The sequence below is a fragment of the Galeopterus variegatus genome, unplaced genomic scaffold (genome assembly GCF_000696425.1).
Source record: "Galeopterus variegatus unplaced genomic scaffold, G_variegatus-3.0.2 Scaffold2118, whole genome shotgun sequence".
Classification (NCBI taxonomy): Eukaryota; Metazoa; Chordata; class Mammalia; order Dermoptera; family Cynocephalidae; genus Galeopterus; species Galeopterus variegatus.
The window spans coordinates 190,098-211,206 of NW_007728229.1; the positions used below are offsets into that span (position 1 = coordinate 190,098).

At 37.6% G+C, this 21,109-nt stretch overlaps 1 protein-coding gene across 1 annotated transcript in view; it reads right to left on the reverse strand.

Annotated features, from left to right (window-relative positions):
* Positions 1-21,109, reverse strand: part of NELL2 (NEL-like 2 (chicken)) — a 242,861-nt gene that overhangs the window by 140,960 nt on the left and 80,792 nt on the right. Inside the window, exon 10 of the mRNA XM_008580521.1 lies at positions 10,302-10,427. Coding sequence (XP_008578743.1) covers positions 10,302-10,427 — 126 coding nt within the window. The remainder of the gene's footprint in view (positions 1-10,301; positions 10,428-21,109) is intronic.

Genomic DNA, 21,109 nt, shown 5'->3' on the forward strand with positions numbered 1-21,109 from the left:
TCTTCCATAGTCACATCTCCCCCCTGAAGACAACTGGGAAAGGTTCTTCTTTTTTAAAGACTCATGTACTAGGTCGGGCCCACCTGGATAATCCAGTATAATCTTGTCATTTCAAGGTCCTTAATCTTAAGTAGATCTGAAAAGTCCCTTTTGCCATGTAAAGCAACATATTCTCAGGTTCTGGGGATTAGGATTTGAACATTTGTGGGAGGCCATTATATTGCTGACCACAAATAGCAACTACACTAACAATTATTATTTATTGAGTACTTATTATGTTCCAGCTACTATGCTAATGACTTTGCATGCTTCATCTCATTTGATTCTAAAAACAGTATGTAAGGTACGCAATATCATTCCATTTTAAAGATGAAGAAACTGAGGCCCAGGGTTGGGTAAATTGCTCAAGAGCACAGCTAGCAGGCAGTAGAACAAGGACTCAAATTTAAGAAACATGAGTGAGCTATGATCCATATAAGCTAAAATGCCACAAAATGTTCATGGAGAAAAGGGGGCCAGGGAGAAGGTTGTGATTTAATTTGGACAAACTGATGAGAGAGACTCTATGGACTTCTTAGCTCCTTCCTATCTTGTTTTCACTGTTGTTTGTTGCTGTATTCTATCATATTTAATGAACGTGTATATGAAGATCTATTTTTTAAAAATGCCTCCGGTAGTAACTTAATACTTATGACTTCATTCTAGAAAAATTCTAAAGTCAGTTCTCATTTTAGCCACACTGAAAATTTGCTTTCATAGAGTTCCAAGAATACCAACAAAGCATTCTGTTTTCTTTGAGATGAAACACCATATCACCTTGATTCTAGGCCTGCATTGACTGTTAGAAGTATCATCAATTTAATAAACAACTTTTCAGCAAAATTTTTAAAAAAGAAAAAGAATGTATAACAAAAACAAAATAAAGCACAAGCACTCGAACGCACACATCTTAATTAGAATGTGCACAGACTGACTGTAATGTTTCAGAAAACATAAAATGTGTCAGAATTTTCTACAGAACTTCCTAGGTTTGTATCTTACAATTCCATTCACACTAAATTTGCTATTATACAACAACCCATCCTTTTGTACCAACTCTTTCTGCTTCTTGAAATGTCTTTTCTCACTTCTCTCACATCTTCCTCTCCTGAAACATCTGTTCATCCTTAAAAATCTGTTTCAATGTCACTTAGTTGGTGATGTCTGGCCATACCCAGGCTTCAGCCAGATTACTCCCCGTCCCCTATCAGCTCCCCACAGCTCTCCACACATTTCTTTATTACTGACTGTACAACTTCATACAGTAATAGTCAATTTATGCTTTTTCTATCTATTAAATCAAACAACTCCACCATTCACCCATACCAAAGTTTTGGTGTAAAGAAAAGTGAAAGAAATGTGTGATATCTTATAAGTTTTTCACAGTCACTTGCACACAGTTCTTACACAACACATTTTTACTACTCTAACTCTCTCTGCTCTTATCCAGATTGAAGGACCTAGTGATCTTCTAACCATTAGACATAGCAAAGGTAATAAGATGTCAGTTTTGTGGTTAGGTTACAAAAGATGGTGATTTCCATCCTGCTAGCAAGTTCTCTCTCTCCACCAGCTTTGATGAAGCAAGATGACACACTGAAAAGTCCCATGTGGCAAGGAATTGAGGGCAACCTACAGTCAACTTGCCAGTGAGGAGTTGAGTCAGCCAACAACCACATAGGTGAGCTTGGAAATAAACCCTTGCCCAGTACTAGCTGACACCCTGTTTGCAGCCTTGTGAGAGAACCTGAAGCAAAGCACCCAACTATGCCATGCCCAGATTCCTGACCCACAGACGATGTAAGATAATAAATGTGTGTTGTTTTAAGCTGCTACATTTTTGGGTTATTTGTTATGTACCAGTAGATAACTGTTATTCCCTTTGATAAAAGGATTTTGTTTAAGCAAGAGGAAACCACTTAAATACTATCAGAAGTTATATGAAGAAAGTACCAATCGCAGACAGAAAGCGAAAGCACTATCCAAGTAGTCAGTATGGCTGAGCCTCATACCAGCAAAAGCACACAGGAGGTACAAGGCTCCTGATCTGGGAGAAGACACTCACCTGCAGAGCCCAAAACCCTGCAGAGGCACCCTGGCCGAGGAGTTAAGAAAAGCAGCAAGACAAGGCGATGTCATCATATACCCACTGCAAGATTAGATCAGTAGCAGAACTGGAAAATGGATTCTGTTCCATGGAGCACTCAAACAGTGAGAAGGCACAGGATGGTCAAACTTTCATCCCGGCTACCATGTCAAAGCCAGCAGTCGAGAAAGGAAATGAGAGGCATCTGCTGAGCTTCATCTTCAGGAATCCAGCCCTCCACAGGTGTCTAAGACACCACTATTATTACTTTCCTGGCATGTATAATCATTATATACCCCTATGTGAATTTTCAGCTCTATGCTTTTTATGTAAAAACCTTGAAATATAACTCAAATAATACATCTATTTGGGACAAAGGTGAATTAGGGTTTACCGACTAACCAAGTCATAGTAAGTGAGGCTTGCTAATGAGGCAGTGCTCAGGTGTGCTTGCACAGGGTCATGCTCACGTGGACACACACCACCGGGTGCTCTGAAGATCAAACCATGGCCGTCTGAGCTGGAGGTCGAACACGGACATGACAGCTGCACCACAATGCTACATAAAGGCTCCAGCAAGCCTGGAAACTGCTATGCTGGAGCTGGTGTGCTTCCCCCACTCACTGGCAGATTCAGAGAGCACAGACTCCTTTCCAAGCTTTTCATCTTTAAAAAGGCAATTCAGCTCCCTGAGCCTTTGAGCCTGTTCCATTTTAAGCTGACTGCTAATTGTATGCGTGCACATATGTGTTTCAGAAAAGAGATAAGCACATTGCCTTGGACTCCTCACTAACTGTGCAGACACATCTCACTTCTGTTCTCTGCAAGTTTCCTAGATGTGATCTGAAGTTTTCTAAATATTAACCCTTCCTGGTAACCACAGTACACACTCTTGCAGAGACACTTTCTGGATTAAATTTGCTTGGAAATAGCTTTTCATCGTCTATTCTTTGAGTCCTGGGGGTTGGTATTTTAATTTGCTTTTGTGATCATGTTTACATGTTCAAATTACTCAGTAACAACTACACAGTGTAATAATATCTGATGAACTATAGGAGATAAATGAGGCATCATTTAGCTTTAGGGGGCATACTTTGAATTTAAAAATCTGACGCTGTCTGATTTTCATGTTTTAAAAAAGGCTAACATATATGCCACAATTTTATTATAGTTTGCAATGCTCTTCCCAGGGGAAGAGAATTTGGAGTGGCTGGTCACAAAAAACGTCTTTTCCAATAGTCATGGCAACTATTGGCCAGATGGTAGGATTGTCTGATTGTCGACTGTGATTCTTTAGAAACGAAATCCACATAGAAGCAGCCGGGCTCATACAATCTGCCCTGCTTGAGAACTGACCAGACTCACTGATTCTTTAGAGATCCTATTCTCTACTCTGGACAGCTTAGTATCCACAGGAGGGCCATGGATGCATCCATCTAGCCCCAGGGGAATCACAATCTAACTCTCATTCTCAAGAACAATGGAAACCTCCAGCCTTAGGAAGTACAACAAATCCTCCTAAGAAGGAACAAGTGCTGCTAACTTACAGAGCAAGTGCTATTTAGTTACACCAGGGATTCCCTTTCTTTTTTTTTAAGCTACTAGTACATTTGAGTAAACAATAATGTGTTGAGTCCATTACTGCAACAAAGCTATCTATTTTATGAAAATTAATGACTCAGTTTAAAAGAACCAGAGAAAAGTGCCCAGTTGGAAGAGTCCCAGAAAAAAGACATTTCCTCAGAGGATAGCTTATTTAATCATAATAGTAACAATAATAATAATAGCAGCTAAAATTTATTCAACATTTCTTCTGTGCTAGGGATATTGTAAAAGATAAAGCACTCAAGGCATTTTACAATTAAATCAACTTTGTTAATTTAGGATTTTTTATGAAGGCTGATATGCACATTTTTACTTCCTGTTCTTTTTCATTGTTGTCTCAGATCTGTACTACTTGTGGCCTCTTCTCTGTCACTGCCCCCAGTATTCTCACTTCCTTTACCATTTACGTACCAGTAATTATCATGGATCATACACACACAAATAATTATCTGCCTTGTTCTGTCGTTGTGATTTTGATAAATCCATAGAGAGCTATTTTTAAATAGCTGGTAATGAAGATATTGTCCATCCATATGATAAATTGTTGGTTTCAATATAAATGCTTTTGGGAAGCAGACAGAATAAACAAAAATACTGTTATTGCTGCCTTTTCAAAATATCATTTCTTTAAACACTTTAAGAAAATTATCTTTTCTGGTATTTAACAGAGAATTTCAAAAACACACACATAGAAGCTATTTGAAGAAGGGGTTACAACTGGCTTAAAATCTTTGTTTCAGTTGTTCAGCAGTAAATTCCTTTCTGTAACCTTTTGTACCTGACAATAGCATCCAAGGCTCTTTTAAATGCTAGGACATCAACAATAATAAAGAAAAGCCAAAAAAAAATAATGCCATCATAAAATTTATCACTCTGTCACCATCATCAGCAAATTAAAAAAGACTGACAAACAGGATGCTAGTGATAACTTTTAAAAAATCAGTGTTGGCCATATTAGAGAAAAAGAAATAACCACAACAATCAGATCATAAAATGTAAGCACTAGGCGTATTCAATGCTATAAAAAGTCAAGTACTTTCAGGAACAAAACTCCTTGGGGAACACCAGACAAGGCTCTTTGTTTAACAACAAAAAATCAAGTATCTAATAGCATTCCTGTACTTAGACATTTTATGGACCTCCTGTGATATGTTACATGGACCAAAGCTAGCACCAGAAGGTTGTGGGATAACAGAGGCAGTACAGTCAGTAGAAAGCATATTAAGCAGGCATCAGGAGAGAGTAACTCAAGGTGCCCCAAGAATCCTCTCTGCCACCTTGGCTGAGGCCTGCAGTCTTACCATTGGAGATTCATTCCCTTAGTTTAACCTAAGACAGGGTTTTGACAGGAGAAATAAGAGGAAAAATCTTAGTGGGGAGTGGTTGGGGCTTACTGAGAAGGGGTCCCTTTTGTGGCCAAAAGTACATTAAGTACCATGAGAGAAGGCATCCCTATACAGGGGCTAAAGGAAAATTGAAGTGGAACTGGCAAAGTTAAAAAAAAAAGTGTGGGGGCCGGCCCAGTGGCGCACTGGATAGTGCGCCGCTTGGAAAGTGCGGCAGCGCTCCCGCCCGAGGGTTCGGATCCCACATACAGACCGGTTCCTGCTCACTGGCTGAGCGAGGCACGGGAGCAACACCGAGGGTTGCGATCCCGTTGCCGGTCCCCGGTCTGGTATGGGGGCAACACTGAGGGTTGCGATCCGTTGCCGGACACGGAAAAAGATAAAAGATAAAAAAGAAAAATAAAAATAAAAAAAAAAAGTGTGCATCTTACGATTTTGATTGGGTGACTCTAAAGCAGGATTTCTCAACCTTGGCATTATTGACGTTTTGGGCCACATTATTCTTTGTTGTGGGAGGCTGTCCTATGTCAGATGTCCTCTGCAAGATGAAGATTAATGACTCATTTGAAAAATAAGAAGAGAAAGTTCCAAGCTGAAAGGGTCCAGGGAAACAAGACATTTCCTCAAGAGGATAACTACTCTAATAATAATAATAATATAGAATGTTTAGCAGCATCCCTGGCCTCTACCTGACAGATGCCATTAGCAACCCCCTTTCCCCAACAGTTGCGATAACCAAAAATATCTTCAGACATTGTCAAATAACCTCTGGCAAGTGGGAAGGCAAAATCACCTCTATTTGACAACCCCTCCCCTAAAGGATCAATCTACTCCCTAAGCTGGACAAGAGCATCTTCCATCCCTTCCACCTTCTGCCCTTCCCGTTCTCCTGTCCCCACTCCAAAGAACTGCACAACAGTGGGAAGATTACAAGCTCATCGATACAAAAGAATCATAACTCCTTTTTCATTGTAATAGTCAGAGTAGAGAAGTATATCAGGAAAACCTACAATGGGCGCCTCTTCATTCAGATCTTTCTCCTTTGATAATTCAAAAATTCTTGATTCCATCTTTATTTCTGAAATGTTTTATTCTTTGTCCATTACACAAGACTAGTTACAAGAAGAGATGCCCAGTGAGACTCCAGATTTGCCCAGTTTAATTAATGCTTACGTGAGTGAACCAAGAAAGCCATTAGCCCAGATAAGTTATCAATAAGCTCTGGTATGCATTAAAATCGAGTTATTTTTGTACAGATCTTGAAGAAAGGGCTTGGAACATCTTGGTCCATGTGATCCAAACCCTTTCCTTTTCCTTTCCTTTAATTTCTTTTCCTTTTCTTTGTCTTTTCTCTCCTTCTCTTTTCCCCCTTCCCCCCCTCTTCCTTCCTTCCTTTCTTTCCTTCTTCTTTCCCTCCTTTTCTCCCCCCCTCTCCTGACCTCTCTCTCTGTCTCTCTCTTTCCTTATAGGTATACCCTGTCTTTCTTCTATAAGAACACTAAAGGGTGTGAAAAGCAGAGAAATTATGAAGCATTAATTAGGAAAAATGTAACATGCTTGCTGAAAGGAAAATTATGTTAATGAGTTTAGAAAACATAAACTGTTGTATCATTTGTGCAAATGGTGCAACTGAACCATTGTTGTAACTGTAATAGTAAGAGACCCAGAAAATGTGATTTTTTTTTTTCCTTTTTGTCTTTTTTACTGACCAGTAATGGGATCGCAACCCTCAGTGTTGCGCCCACACCGCGCTCAACCAGTGAGTGGGAACCGGTCTCCACATGGGATCCGAACCCTTGGCGGGAGCGCGGCCGCGCTCCCAAGCGGCGCACTCTCCAGTGCGCCACTGGGCCGGCCCGAAAATGTGATTTATATTTCTTCTACTAACTTCTGATTTAGGATTATTATAAGATCTGTAAGGAAAAAAATCCTCTTGGAGTTGAAGCTAATGAACTGAAATAATCTACAAGAAAGGCAGTTTAATTACTGAATGTTATAAATGAAATAATGTATTTCTACATAAAATTTGAATCTTTTCCCTTTATTTATTTTTGTATGTTCACCAATTAGACAAATGGTGACTAGTATAAGAGCTAAGAATAAGGAAGCTTATCTCCCAGCCCACTTTGCATCTCACTGTGTGACTATGGGGACGTCAATTAATTTCTCTGAACCCCACTCTCCTCATTTGTAAAAGTTAAGGGATTAAACTGATTATCTTTAAGAATTATTCTATCTCCAAAATTTTATGATCATGGGGAAAATCTAACTCAAATCATCTAAAAATGAAAGAAAAAGAAAGCGTAATTCTACAGAATGTAATTACTCTAGCATACATAATTCCTATGCCAGAGCTACAGGGTTATAAAAGCAAAAAAGCTTCTTTATATCAAAGCTGTTGACTATAAAGTAACATGTATTGCTCTTGGAATATTCTTTAAATTAGAATGTCTATGATTAACTTTCAGATGGAATAAACAACTCAGAGAGTCTGCTGGGTACAGGGCTGACAGTGTCAGTTGTTATGTTATGGTGGGGGCTCTTCAACATGAAAGAGGGGGAGGGGTACAGAAGCAAAACAAGTTGGGAACTCCAAGAGCTCAGCCACAAACCTCAGGGAATGGTTCTACAGTGGTGTCTTCATATTTATTCTGGAAGGTCTTCTACTGCAAGTATGTGGGTAACTGTTACTAAAATTCAGCGAAAATAAATCTCAATCTTTATCAGAGAAGGAAAATCCTACTCTGGTCTTATGGGAGCTCTTAAAAAGAATTGCCTTGTCACTCAATGCATCTAGGCTAAGCCCCATCAGAGGAGTCATTTCTTTGAGCCTTTTGTACAGACACTAATTTCAAAGAGTGTGTGTGGGGGGCGGGTTGAACGGACCCAAAGAGGTAGAACTCAAACATTGATTTCCTTTACAGAAACCCTGAATATGTGTCAAACCCCGATGACCTAACATAAAGAAAAGTTTTAGTAATGATTACCTGACTGCAGACTACAAAATAAAATTCAATCATATTTTTAAAAAAATCCAACTTTGGTGTACAGATGTTAATTCTCAAATGTGTAGACCTAGTCATAGCAGACAGGACACTGAAGGGCAAGAAAGTCTCTCGTCTTTAAGTGGAAGCATAGAAATAGTGGTGCTACCTGGAACTGCTAGTGCCTCATTAAGGAAATACATTCTGTCATCTCCCAGACCTTCAAATTCTTGGCTCTGGTTCCTTAGGCACAAAAATCATAGTCTCAACAGCGTTTCTGAAAATGGTTTTGGACTTCCTCTGCATTTCTACAAGGGAATACTTCATTTCTATCATTAGATAGTTTCGAAACCTAAGAGAAAATTCTTCCTAAGTAGTCAAATGCAAACGGTAATTTGTGGAATTTTATTTGGAAGGAAAATACACTGTAAGAGGTAAAACCACAGCAGAAGATTCTCTTGTAATGTAGGAAAGCTAAACTACTCTGGATTTACATCCAACAGACAGACTCAGAAATGAAATGAATCTCTTGAAAATATCCTGCCCTCATTCAATACTAGACCAAATTATGTGTCATGTTCTCTTAAAATTTCTAACACTTTTTAAAAGAATAAAAGAAAAACAAAAATAATCACTTAAATATAAAAATGTACAAAGATCTTTTAAGTCTCTAATGCCCAAGAATCGGCAGACTCCTCAAAAATTGCTAGCACTCTTATTTTTAATGAGCACTTCTTCAAATAGCACTTTCTAAAATGCAGCAGTTTTATCCTAGCTAGTTTCTTTGTTAACCATTATATCGGAACTCAGGCCTAATGATATTACCAGTATTATAGTAAGCTGTGTATTCCAGTCTCCATTTATTTATTATGACTTGTTCTTTTATGTTCTCTTTATGTTGAAAAACATCTCTGTAGTCCTCCTTCGAGACATTCTGCCACACAATGTGATTAAATTTTGTGTAAAGAAAAAGTGCAGAATTGTTTTCATAATGTGGAAATGTGTAGGATGAACTGACAGAAAAAGTAAGAATTTGTAAATCCACTGACATCTCTTTATTAAATATCTTTTCTACTTCAGGATATCTTTGGTTATTCCTCATAGATTGAGAAGTCACGTCATTATTTTTTATTTCCATCATTTTGTTTTTAAATAAATACTATATTTGATTTTAGAGAAAGGTCCTTCCCTCTGCTCTGATAAACAGAATATCAATTAGCACACAGTATGGACACTACAGTGAAGCCTCAAAGTGGACAACTAATACAAAGACATAAAGTGACATCTTTATTGTACATTCATATATTTACTAGGGAGTTAAAGTCTTTCCTTAGAAACTTCTAGAGTCTCTTTCCCTGGAAACTTCTAAGTATTGTTTATACATCTATCTGATAAAGATTATAAAGTTGGAGGTAGAGTAAAAAGTGACAAGAACAACAGTAATAGGTACTCTCCAGTCTATGATTCCATATTTTTTAAATGTTATTTTTACATTTCTTTTATTTAAGAGAAATAGAAATCCAAAAGAATGTCCTGTTTTACATCACATTTCCTCAAATCCCATAGTCTTCAAGCTACTCTTCTAGCATCTTTTTTTTTTCCATATTCTACAGGTAGGAACCCATAAAATATGAAGGAAATAGGTTGTATTAACCAGGGCCAACTTCAGACATTACTAACACTCAAGGTCTTCCCGAACAGGACTCTGGATGATACTAAAGGAAGTGGTAATACGTCAAACAAAAATAAGAAAACATGTTTGATATAGTGCACAACTGCACTTTCCCTGAGGTATGAAGAAACTCAATTCTCTTTAATATTTCCATTTCCTAGAACTCCAAGAATCTATTTCTGAAAAATATCCCATTATTTACATCATTATTCCTATATTCAAAAATCTAGTTTCACATAAAGCAAATATCATTTAAGGGTTATTTTTAAGTAATTCACACGTTTTGAGCATAAATACTGTTTATTACATATAATATTGATTTGGTTCTTTAGTTTTTCTTCATCTTCCTAACAAAGAATATGAAACTTACCCAGAGCAAGAAGGTATTCCTTTCTTTAGAACAGATTCAAAATTAACTATAAAAATCAAGAAGATACGATTTTGCTTCTGTTTTGTTGTGAGGAAGTATTTATGGCATGCTCATTTAAAAAAAATTAAAGTTAAAAGAAACTTTTAAAAGTAAACTTAATGCACAGAGAGATTTTATTTCATAGATAGCCACCATTTACCTGTACATGAATAATCATCAATTCTGATGTATCCAGTTCTGCAGATGCACATGAAAGAACCCGGGGTGTTGACACACATTGTATTCTCACGACAGTAATGGCGCCCTTCGGCACACTCATCAATGTCTGTGAAGAGAAAGTTGCACACAGAGGTCAACAGTGGCCAATATTCTAGAGTTTCTTTATAATTTTCTTTGGTAGGGAGAAGGGAATGGTTACTAATTGAATAGCATTTTTTTTTTCCTTTTTGTCTTTTTTCGTGTCCGGCAACGGATCGCAACCCTCCGTGTTGTGCCCGTACCAGACCGGGACCGGCAACGGGATCGCAACCCTCGGTGCTGCGCCCACACCTCGCTCAGCCAGTGAGCGGGAACCGGTCTGTATGTGGGATCCGAACCCTCGGCGGGAGTGCCGCCGCGCTCCCAAGCGGCGCACTGTAGCAGTGCGCCACTGGGCCGGCCCTTGAATAGCATTTTTTAAAAAGCATTCAAAATATCTCCCTTAATAGGAGTATTTAATGTTCAAATAACAGAAACCAGAAGAGTTTTTTTCCCAACAGCTCTTGCTGGAATTTCAAAGAGGTCTATTTCAACTTGCATCATTCTAAACCTCTTTTGAAATTTTCAGTACATTCATCTACCTGTGTTTGATAAAATGAATCAGAATGCACAGATTGGGCTGCCTTAGCATCTCAAAATGTTCAATCACTGAGCCTACCAAATATTACTTTTTGATTCACTGGCTATTCTGTATACATGGAGAAATCCTGAAAGAGGTAAAGAAAGTATTCAATATACACCAGAGTTTAAATAACTTCACTTAAAGATATGAATCCAATAACATGTAGTTTATTAGAGATACAGCTACCCCAGAAAGTGTCTGAACAGAGATGAAATTACAATATAGAGATATAAATGAGAAGTTGTAAAATAAGATATCATATTGAAGATATTACATAGTAATTTATGCATCAAGTTTTGAGTGTAAAGACCTACTGATGCTAAGTCATAATAGGCACTAGTCCTAATTGTGAAGAATGTAAATTTTGACAATAAAACTGTCCCTGTTTTATAACACTTCTCTGCATGGAACATAAAGCATTTTACAGGTACTTTATCATTATGTAATACTCTTTTAAGGGCCTTAATGCATTGACCAGGCAGGGTATTTCTCATCCAGAAGTCTGCTTTCTAAAATCCTGTGATCAATCCACAAAGTAGCACTGTCCTCATTTGTACTGTTAACAGAAACAGATCAACAATAGGAGACGGCTAGCAGACCCCCAACTACAGAGGCCATGTTATGCATATAATCCCAACTATGTTCTCAGTGCCAAAAGAGAGAGTGTCAAAAGAAATAATCTCAGGAATGTATAGGACTCTTGGCAATCATCTGAGCTAACTATGTATTTTAAAGATGGAATAACTGAGGCCTACAGAGATTCAATTTTCCATTCAATTTCATAGTCAACATAATACATCCCTCTTATCTTAACATCCAAAGTTTTTCCCAATTTGGTCCCTACTCTTCCAGCTTTATATGCTATGACCTTACTCCTTTCTTCCCTCTCAGTGTCTGGCCACATTGAGCTTCTCATCATTCCTTGAACGTGCCTTTGCATATGCTGTTTTCTCTACTCACAACTGCTTCTCCTGCTCTCTTTGACACCACTCCAGTGGGTATTGTCCACCAGTGGATTCATCCTTCAAGAATCTACTTAAACCTCCCTCCTGTGAAAACTTCCCCGAAGTACCAAAATGCTCTCTATGCAGCGCTCCCTTGGGATTTTGTAAATGGTTCCATAATAGATGCATCGGTTGTATTTTTATTAATTTTTGTAAGTTCCTTTCTCCCCAATACACCATACACTCTTCAAGAGTAGGATATATATATTAGAATTTTAAAATTTTGGTTGCCCGTTATATTAATCTCGGGTGCTTTTAAAAAACACTGGTTCTTAGGCTAATTCCCAAACCCCCGGTAGAACATAGGCAATAATTTTTTTTTTAATCTTCTCCATGATGAGTCTACTGCAGGAGTCAATAAAATTTTTCTTTAAAGAGATAGACGGTAAATATTTCAGGCTTTGGGTGTCATAGGCAATACATAAATAAATGAGCCTGGCAGTATTCCAATAAAACTTTATTTACAAAAATGGGTAGTCAGTCAGATTTGGCTCTCAGGCCATAGTTTGATGACTCCTGGGCTAATGCATAAACAGTGTTAAGAATCACTAAGTGTATCACTCATTCTTGTAACCACAATAACTCATAAGGTGTTGAGGATATTATGAAGCAGTAAATGCTACAGAATGAATGAATAAATGCTTCAAGACTAGTTTATAAAGATTTAAGAATGGCTTTCAGATTTTCTGACTTCTAGAATGATACTCTTCTCATGATAACGTGCTACTTCTAAATGTCTGCACTGGTCTTCAAGAAAGTATCACATTCAATTAGAGCCAAAAAATCAAACTACAAGCTCCCTGGGAAATATAATGAAAACTCATTCGTTGGGCTCTTAAGAGTATAATGAGAATCATAATGAGAATCTTAAGATCATAATAATCACATGGGATTATTAATGTGCTCAGTCATCAACACATGACTTTAACCCAGCCCCTCTGATAGTGTGCTACAAAGAGGTGAAAGTTACTGAAAAAAGCCAGTGAATTAGGATTATTTCTGTTAATGTAACATTATTTACAGCCACAAATTAGTGGATAATTTGGTTTATAAACATAAATAGGATAAATTTGTGAAAAGGTAAGTTGGCCTTTTAAATAATATCTCTTACTGTTGTTCATTGTTGGTTCTACATCCCAGAAGGTTGGGAGACACTGACCTGTCCAATTTTCTTTTCTGGATGTTTCATTTTTAAGCTATCATATGGTCAGAGAAAACTCAACATAGGGTCATAAAGCAAAAACAAGAGCCCATTCAATACGACACCTTTCAGGAACTTCAATGATTTGGATCACATAGACATATTAGATTTATGACCATGAGATATAAAGTGTCAGGCCCACCACTTGGAGCAGCGTTGTGAGAGAGAAGAAAGTAAAATACCAAAAAAATACTATCGTAACACTGTAAACCTAATTGTCACTTGTCTTTTTTGATTTCTCATGCCCTATCTTCAGACAAAGAACTCCCCAAAGAACTGCACTTACATACATACTAAAATTGCAAAGTTACATAAATGTCATTTCCATTTCCATGTACAGATACTCACAGGCACAAAAATGGCATGACTTAAAAAGTAAACTAGTGGAAAATCATGCTCAGATTTAGTCCAGAGTGTATTTTAGGTCCAAATCACAATTCAAAAACTTAATGAGTCAAATTCTCACAATTCAACTCAATTAGCTACAAATTTATAGAGAGTCCTCTATGTACAAAGGGCACTTTACTGCATTTTTGGTCAGATATTGATGGCCCTGTGGGGTAGAATGACAACCAAAGGTAGATAGTACCAGGGATAGACTTTGTCTCAATATAACTATCTGCTAAGCAGAAAGAACTGCACAAATGTGAATAGGCTGCCAAATGGAAACATTTAAACAAGTACTGTAAAGACATGCTGTCAAGATTCAAGCAAAGAGTACATTGCTGGACCACGTGGCCCTTAACATCCCTTCCAAACTTAGTACAAAGACAGTTAAAGCATAGACTCTGCCTTAAAAGGGATTATAGTCCAGGAAATGGATGATGATGATCTATGTTTTAAGCCAGAATTTCACAAGCTGCATTCTAGAGAGCAATATCTATAAGAGAGGTTCATGGTTCCTTGAAAACAAAGTATTGCGTGGTCAAGTAAGTTTCAGGACCACCATATACTATAGTTTTCCATACTCCCCTCCTAAAAATTCCCAATTTACATTAGCAAATTGCAAGCTCTGAGATATCTAGTTGTTTTTTTGAAATCTTCATTCATTTATTCAGTAAGTCTGCAATGGACATGCGTTATGTTCCAAGTACTGCATAAAGCAACAAAGACAGACTCTAGCTGAAGAAAATAACACATAAATGACAGTGTTATGAAGTCATGCATACCATGTAACAGAAACATATACAATATGAATTGAATAGGGAGCAACCAATTTAAAAAACAAACAAACACAGTGCTTGTTTTTCTGAATACTTGTTAATGCAAAATGCATTCAGAAATTCGTACCTAGCCCAGTGGCGCACTGCTACAGTGTGCCGCTTGGGAGCGCAGCGGCGCTCCCGCCGAGGGTTTGGATCCCACATACAGACCGGTTCCCGCTCACTGGCTGAGCGAGGTGCGGGAGCAACACTGAGGGTTGTGATCCGTTGCCGGACACGAAAAAAGACAAAAAGGAAAAAAAAAGAAATTCGTACCTAATGATAACAATAATTTTATAACTCTGCCCTTCTCCTAACCAGAAGAGCTGATAATGAATTTAAGAAGCCAGGATATATTTACATGAATAACAATGTGAGGTCCTACATGCTATTTTGCTCCCTCCCCCCCCAAAAAAACTCCTCTGATATTCAGAGGAAGATTGATGACTAAGGTCAGAGGCAATCAACGAAACTTCAATGGTGTGTATGGCAGAACTTGAAATAGATTTCGTAGAAGAGGTAGGCTTAAAATGAAAGACCTACACAATGTTGGAAGGGCTGCCACAGTAAAGAGTTTCCTGCATGAGGTGTTCAAAGATGGGAAGGAGTAGTCCCGAGGCTTAAATCTAGGGTGGGTAGCAAAAACACTAAATGTTGAGGAACAACGAATGATTCGTTTGATTGGAGTCTATGCAGGAAAACAACGAAAATACAGTTATGGGATAGGAGACATAACGTGAATGCACTTAAATGTCCAACAAATATAAAGAAGACACCTTTTTTGCAATAATATGAAGACATAAAGCATTTGGAGGAAGTGAGTAGAGAGGTGACATAGACAAATAAATCTCACAAGAGTTGGTAAAATAAAACAATGAGGAGTTGATAAGAGAGGTGCAATCAAGATTAGAAGATCTTTTATGAATTAATAGAAGTCTGAATCCTAGGTGGTTACTAAATCTAAAATAACCTTCCCAGCCCATTTCTCCATATTTTTTATCAGTATCTGAAAATATTCAATTAACTTATTTGTTAGCATATCAGCTATTTATCTATTTCCATTGGAGTATAAGATTCAGGAGGGTAGAAAGCCTGTCCAGAACAATGGCTGGCCCTGGCCCAATATCTGTTGAATGAATCAACAAATCTTTTCATGGCTTTTACTCTGAAAAGACCAAGGGGAAAGTATCGTCATTCACGTTGTTCTCACATGAAGCTCAACTTGACAGAGTGAATCCACTGCCTTCTTAGTACACTGCCCAAACATTTACTTATGCACAGACATTTTGTACGAATAGCAAACATAAACCATCCTGGTGAAACAATCATGTATAGTAGAGGAACATTGGGCTGGGAATAAATAAGCCTAAATTCTGGTCTTGGCTCTGTTACAAACCTGACAGGCATGTCATCTCTCTGGACCTTAATTTCATCATCAAAGGATAATTCAAGTCATTAACAGCCTTCAAACTTTGCAATTCTAAAAAATGAATATGGTCTATATGGTTACAGAGGTCTCTGATTCTCCAGATACTGCAAGATATACAGTCATATTCCCCCAAACTTAAAAAGCAGAAGTAAACTGTTTTTCTTATACTTGAACAACTTCCTTTGCCCCAGGATAATCCAAGCTGGTCTATTTTAGAAACAGGAATTTATAAATTCCCTTTTATCCTATCTGAAAGCTGAGGCTGACTTGGTAATTATTCAGTCATAGATTTTTAGATCTGAGAGTAACTTTAGAAATCATCTAACCTAACCTCAGTAATTTCATTGAAGAAACGGAGGCACAGAGAAGCAGAGACAAATTAGAGGGTGGCAGGGATCAGATCACAAAGCTTTTGTGAGCCACATTAAACAATCTGGACTTTGTCCTATGTGAAATGGGAAAAGTTTTAGAAGGAGGTTTTAATTGAATTAGATCTGTGTTTTCGGAAGATCCCTGTAGCACAAGTTTATACAGTTAATGAGTGACAGTCATAATGAGAATAACATTTCCAAATTGCAGCTCTAAAATTAATGTTCCTTTTGGCTTATGGACTCATCTGCTGACTAAACTCAGAGGCAGTGGTCACTCAGACATAATGCCCCTCTTCTGTGTACTTCTGCCACACCACGAGCTACCCCCACCTTATAACTTGGATGTCACCGATGCTATTTTATAAAAAGCATGGTGTACTTCTAAGGCTAGAGAATTTATCTCAATTTTACCCTGTAAAAGGATTATATTAGCATGTTAATGAATTCCAATGCCTTCTTGCTCAGCCAATAAAATCTTGAAGTCATGTAGCTCAACTGCAAAGGCTCCACATATTGAAGAATAATACAGATTGATATGGGTTATTGCTAAGTCTTGGCTCACCAGCTGTGAAATACTGGCTGGACAAAGTTGGCGAAGACATCAATAACTTAATTCACAAACTGGGAAAAAGGCTAAGTTCTGAGAAATGTAATTCTGGAAAGAGATTTGAGAGTAACATTTGGGAAGATAAGAGAATTTTTAAAAATATAAAATTTGCAAGTATAAGTAAGCTGCTCAATATAAAATCAGTAAAGAATAAATTAAAATGTCACTTACAAATAAGCTAACATAAAAAGAAATTGCCAGCAATCATGTGCTTTAATGTCAGTGGTATTAATGAGTTTGGTTACCAAATATTAATTTTTATGTATTAAAAACTATATCTACCTGAATGTATGATTGAAACATATGACTAAAACATATGATTTTTTTTGACATCTCAAATTAATGGTCACAAATTTGATTCATTCTTTTTAAAAAATCATTCCTTGTAAATTGTATGTTAAATTTGTCAAGAAGAGTGAAAACTCCAGCATTATATCAGATTTCTTGCTACTCTTGATAGAATATATTATTCTTAGCTTTTGGACTCCTGAATTAAAGAAATAGAAAGAGACATGCAGTAGGAAAATTTGAGACAGAGTTGAGAGTGTGTCATAAAATAATATCTATGGGGAAAGGTGAGAGAATTTGGAATATTATGGAGTAAGGAAACAAAAGCATGTGTAGTTTATCCATGAAATATTTACTGAATTCCTACTATATCCAAGGTACTAACTTAGATTCCAATGACATAGCCTCAAATAAGACAGATGCAGTATCTGTCCTTGCAGAGCTTATGGTCTTTCTAGTAAGAGATAATTAATAATAAGTGCAATGGGAGTTTGATAAAGATAGTGCCATCTAGAAAATAAAGTGAGGGCCCCAAACCTAGTCTTGCAGACAAGGAGAATGTGACATCTAAGCATAGGACTAAAGGAGAGGTAGAGTTAGCCAGATAAGATGGCAAAGAGGAGAGCATTTCAAACAAGGGAACTGTGTGAAAATGTGAAAAATTGAGAGAATTTGATATGCTTAAAAGATAGGAAAGCATTCAATGTGGCTAATAAAGTAAGCAAGAACTATTTTGTGTGGAGGCCTTGCAAACCATGTGAGGGTCTGACGTTATCCTATGATCAATGGAAATCCACTGAAATCGTTTTAATCAGTTTTAAGTATGTTATATGTACACAAGGTATAAAATTTAAAGGAGGCAACAGTGTACAATGACAGTAAATCTGACTCTCGGCCACTAACTTCTCCCATTCCTAAGTCCCGAGAAAATCAACATTATCAATTTTTTTGTGCAACCTTCTAGAGATATTCTATTCCTACATAAGCATATGCACTGGTGTGTGTGTGTGTGTGTGTGTGTGTGTGTGTGTGTGTGTGTGAGAGAGAGAGAGAGAGAGAGAGAGAGAGAGAGGATACGAATCACTAAACAAGATCTTTTTAACCACAGAGTAGAGTATAGATTAGAGAAGAGTAAAATTGGAAGCTAGGAGGAAACTCACTTAGTTTTAGTTCTTGTGTCTATGACAGCATAATATAAAGGAAGAGTGGCAGATTAAACAAAAATACATGAGATATAAAATGGCCTGAACTCTGGGACTGTCTTGGAAGCTCACAGACTAAGGAAGGAAGCTCTTGAGGGTAACATTCTCTTTTTTTAACTGAACAGCTGGGTGGGTCTTTACTGTGGGAAACTGGAGGAATGCATTTGGGTTACAGAGCAGCAGGTTTTAGATATCTTGAATTTGAGGTGCTTATAATGTATTCAAGGAAAAATGTCCAAGAGGCAGTGAGATATGCGGGTCTAGAGCTGACTCAGGACAGAGGACTGGGTGGAAGATCAAGATTTGGGAATCATTAGCACAGAGAAGGTAATTAAAGCCATGGTGTTAGACAGCATCACTCAGAGGAGGGTGCAGAATGAGGAGAAAAAAAATTAAAATGGAGCCCTGGGGAATGTGAACACTTAAGGGACAAGTAAAAGGAAGAGACTGGGAAAGACTGCTCAGAGAGGTAGAAGCAAAACTAGAAGAGTGTGGAGGAGGACAAATGTCAAAATAGTGGCCAGCCATCACCTTGGAACACACCTTCTATATTTGGGGAAATTCTGTCTCCTTAAGATAGAAGTTACAATTTAAATTTGTAAAATTTGTCCTTATAAGTGAGGACATAGATGTGTGACCTAGGACTGCCAATCAGGGGCACTCCTGCAAAAATTCAATTTAGAAGAGGATTTCATGACCAAGCAAGGTTGTGAAATCTTCTAGCAAGCATGGTGGAAAAGGTGGAAAAGGCATTCAGCACTTAGGGTGGTAGCAGTGGCATGGCTTCTGGTGTTCAGTCCTGAAAGTTATCAGCTAAAAGTATGCAATATTTATGTGAGTTGTGTGTTCACACCTAGAGGCAGAGATAGTGGGATTTGTACCCAGATGCGATAGGTGTTGTCTCGGCTGAATAACATCTAAATCTGTCCTCCGGTGCTCTAACATATATTGTAAGCTACCTAACATCCTTCAATATATTTATTTTCCGCTTAAACTGCTAGAGTAGATTCTGTTGTTTGCAACTGAGAGCCCTGATCAGTACAGTCTAGTATTGTGAAGACAGAGTAAATAAGTGTTGGAAGGAGGGGGTGATGATTAGAATTAATTGCTGCCTACAGGTTAAGCAAGATACAGACTGAAAGGTGTCTGATTTAGTAATATAGAAGTTATCGATGACCTTGGTAAGAGTAGTTTGGAAGGGATATAGGAAGAAAAATCTAGACTGAAGTGAGTTAAGGAGAGTAGCTGACATGAAGAAATGGAGACAGTGAGAACAGATCATGACTTTAAGAAATCTAGCTATAAATGGAAAGAAGGTCAATAATACAAAATCTAGAAGAGGGTGAAGGGAGAAACTAAGCATATTTAAATGCTGATGGGAAGGAGCAGAAAGAAAGAAATTAAAAATTTAGTTTAAGGGGTAATGTATGGAGCAACTTTCCTCTGAAGACAGGAATAGGTAAGATTCAGTTCTCATATGGACCCATCACTCCTAGCAGGTGGGGTTTCCATCCCACTGAAACTAGGGAGAAGGAAGAAAGAGTGGGGGTAAAGCACGTGAGTTTATGAAATGGTGTCAGGAGGATGAGGAAGTTACTATCAGTTTCTGTTTTGGTGGTAAAGAAGTTGTCTGCTGAGAATAAGAGATTGGGCAGAGCCAAAGATTCTAGGATGATGTCAAAGGTTTGAAATAACCATTATAGGAAATGAAAAGGAAGTGAGCTGGGATGCACAGTAAAATTACCAAGCAGAGTACAGGGCCCAGCCAGGGTTGGTAAGCATAAACACACACAGTTGTACAGATCTACCACCTGACACTTTTATAAACACTTTGCTTTTTACAGAGCGTGTTTATATGCATTATATGTTAATTCTCACAATAACTCTGTAACGGACAGTTATCCCTTTTCACAGCCAAGGAACCTTTGTGGATTTGAGAAGTTTCCCAAATATCTTATAAGTTAGTGTTTGGCAAATCTAGAGTAGAATCACTTATTATTACCCACTGTTCCTCCACAATCTGGTCCCTATCTTTGCAGTTTAATCTACTGACATTCCTAGATATAAGCCTTCTGTTGCAGAAAAACTCCAAAACATGTCTTGCTCTTTCTTTTTGCTTACTCTTCTCTGTCGATCTAAATTGGATCCACAATTCAGGCCCAGATTCCTCCACAGTATCTTCCCTAACCTCTTTGGCCATAGGGATTCCATCTGTCTCTGCTACTGCACTTTTTGTCTGTGCTTATTCATGGCTAGTTAGTAGCTGTCTCGACTGAATCCAACTTGCTTGAAATTAAGGAACAGACTCATTTGAATGATTGCCTTGTCATGTTGCGTTTGAAAGTCTACCAAGTTAAATAGCATTCTTTCCAAGAAGGCAGATTATTATTTTTAAATGTTAAAAACGAATTTAACAAATATATATTTATTTTGCCAGAAAACAAGGATTTCAGTCATAGTGATATCTAAAGTACTACCCATTCAGAGTTATTAGATTAATCGAAACATTACATCAGTGCTTTCATGAAAGATATGGAGCCACTCCAATTCCCAATTGCTTGTTTATACTTAAATTGCTGATTAAATTGCACTGCTAAATTTGACAAACTTAATCGATGTTTAATGTTGATTAGGAAGTAGGACCTCACAATAACTCAGTATACACAACCATATATATTTACAGTTCCAGTCTATCTCTTTACCATCCCATTTTTGTGTAAGGATACGAACAATTTAAAACATCTATTTTGGAGCACATCCTTTATATCAAAGAAAGATTACTTGGAGGACATTTTAAATGGAACTAAAGCTTTTTTTAATGTA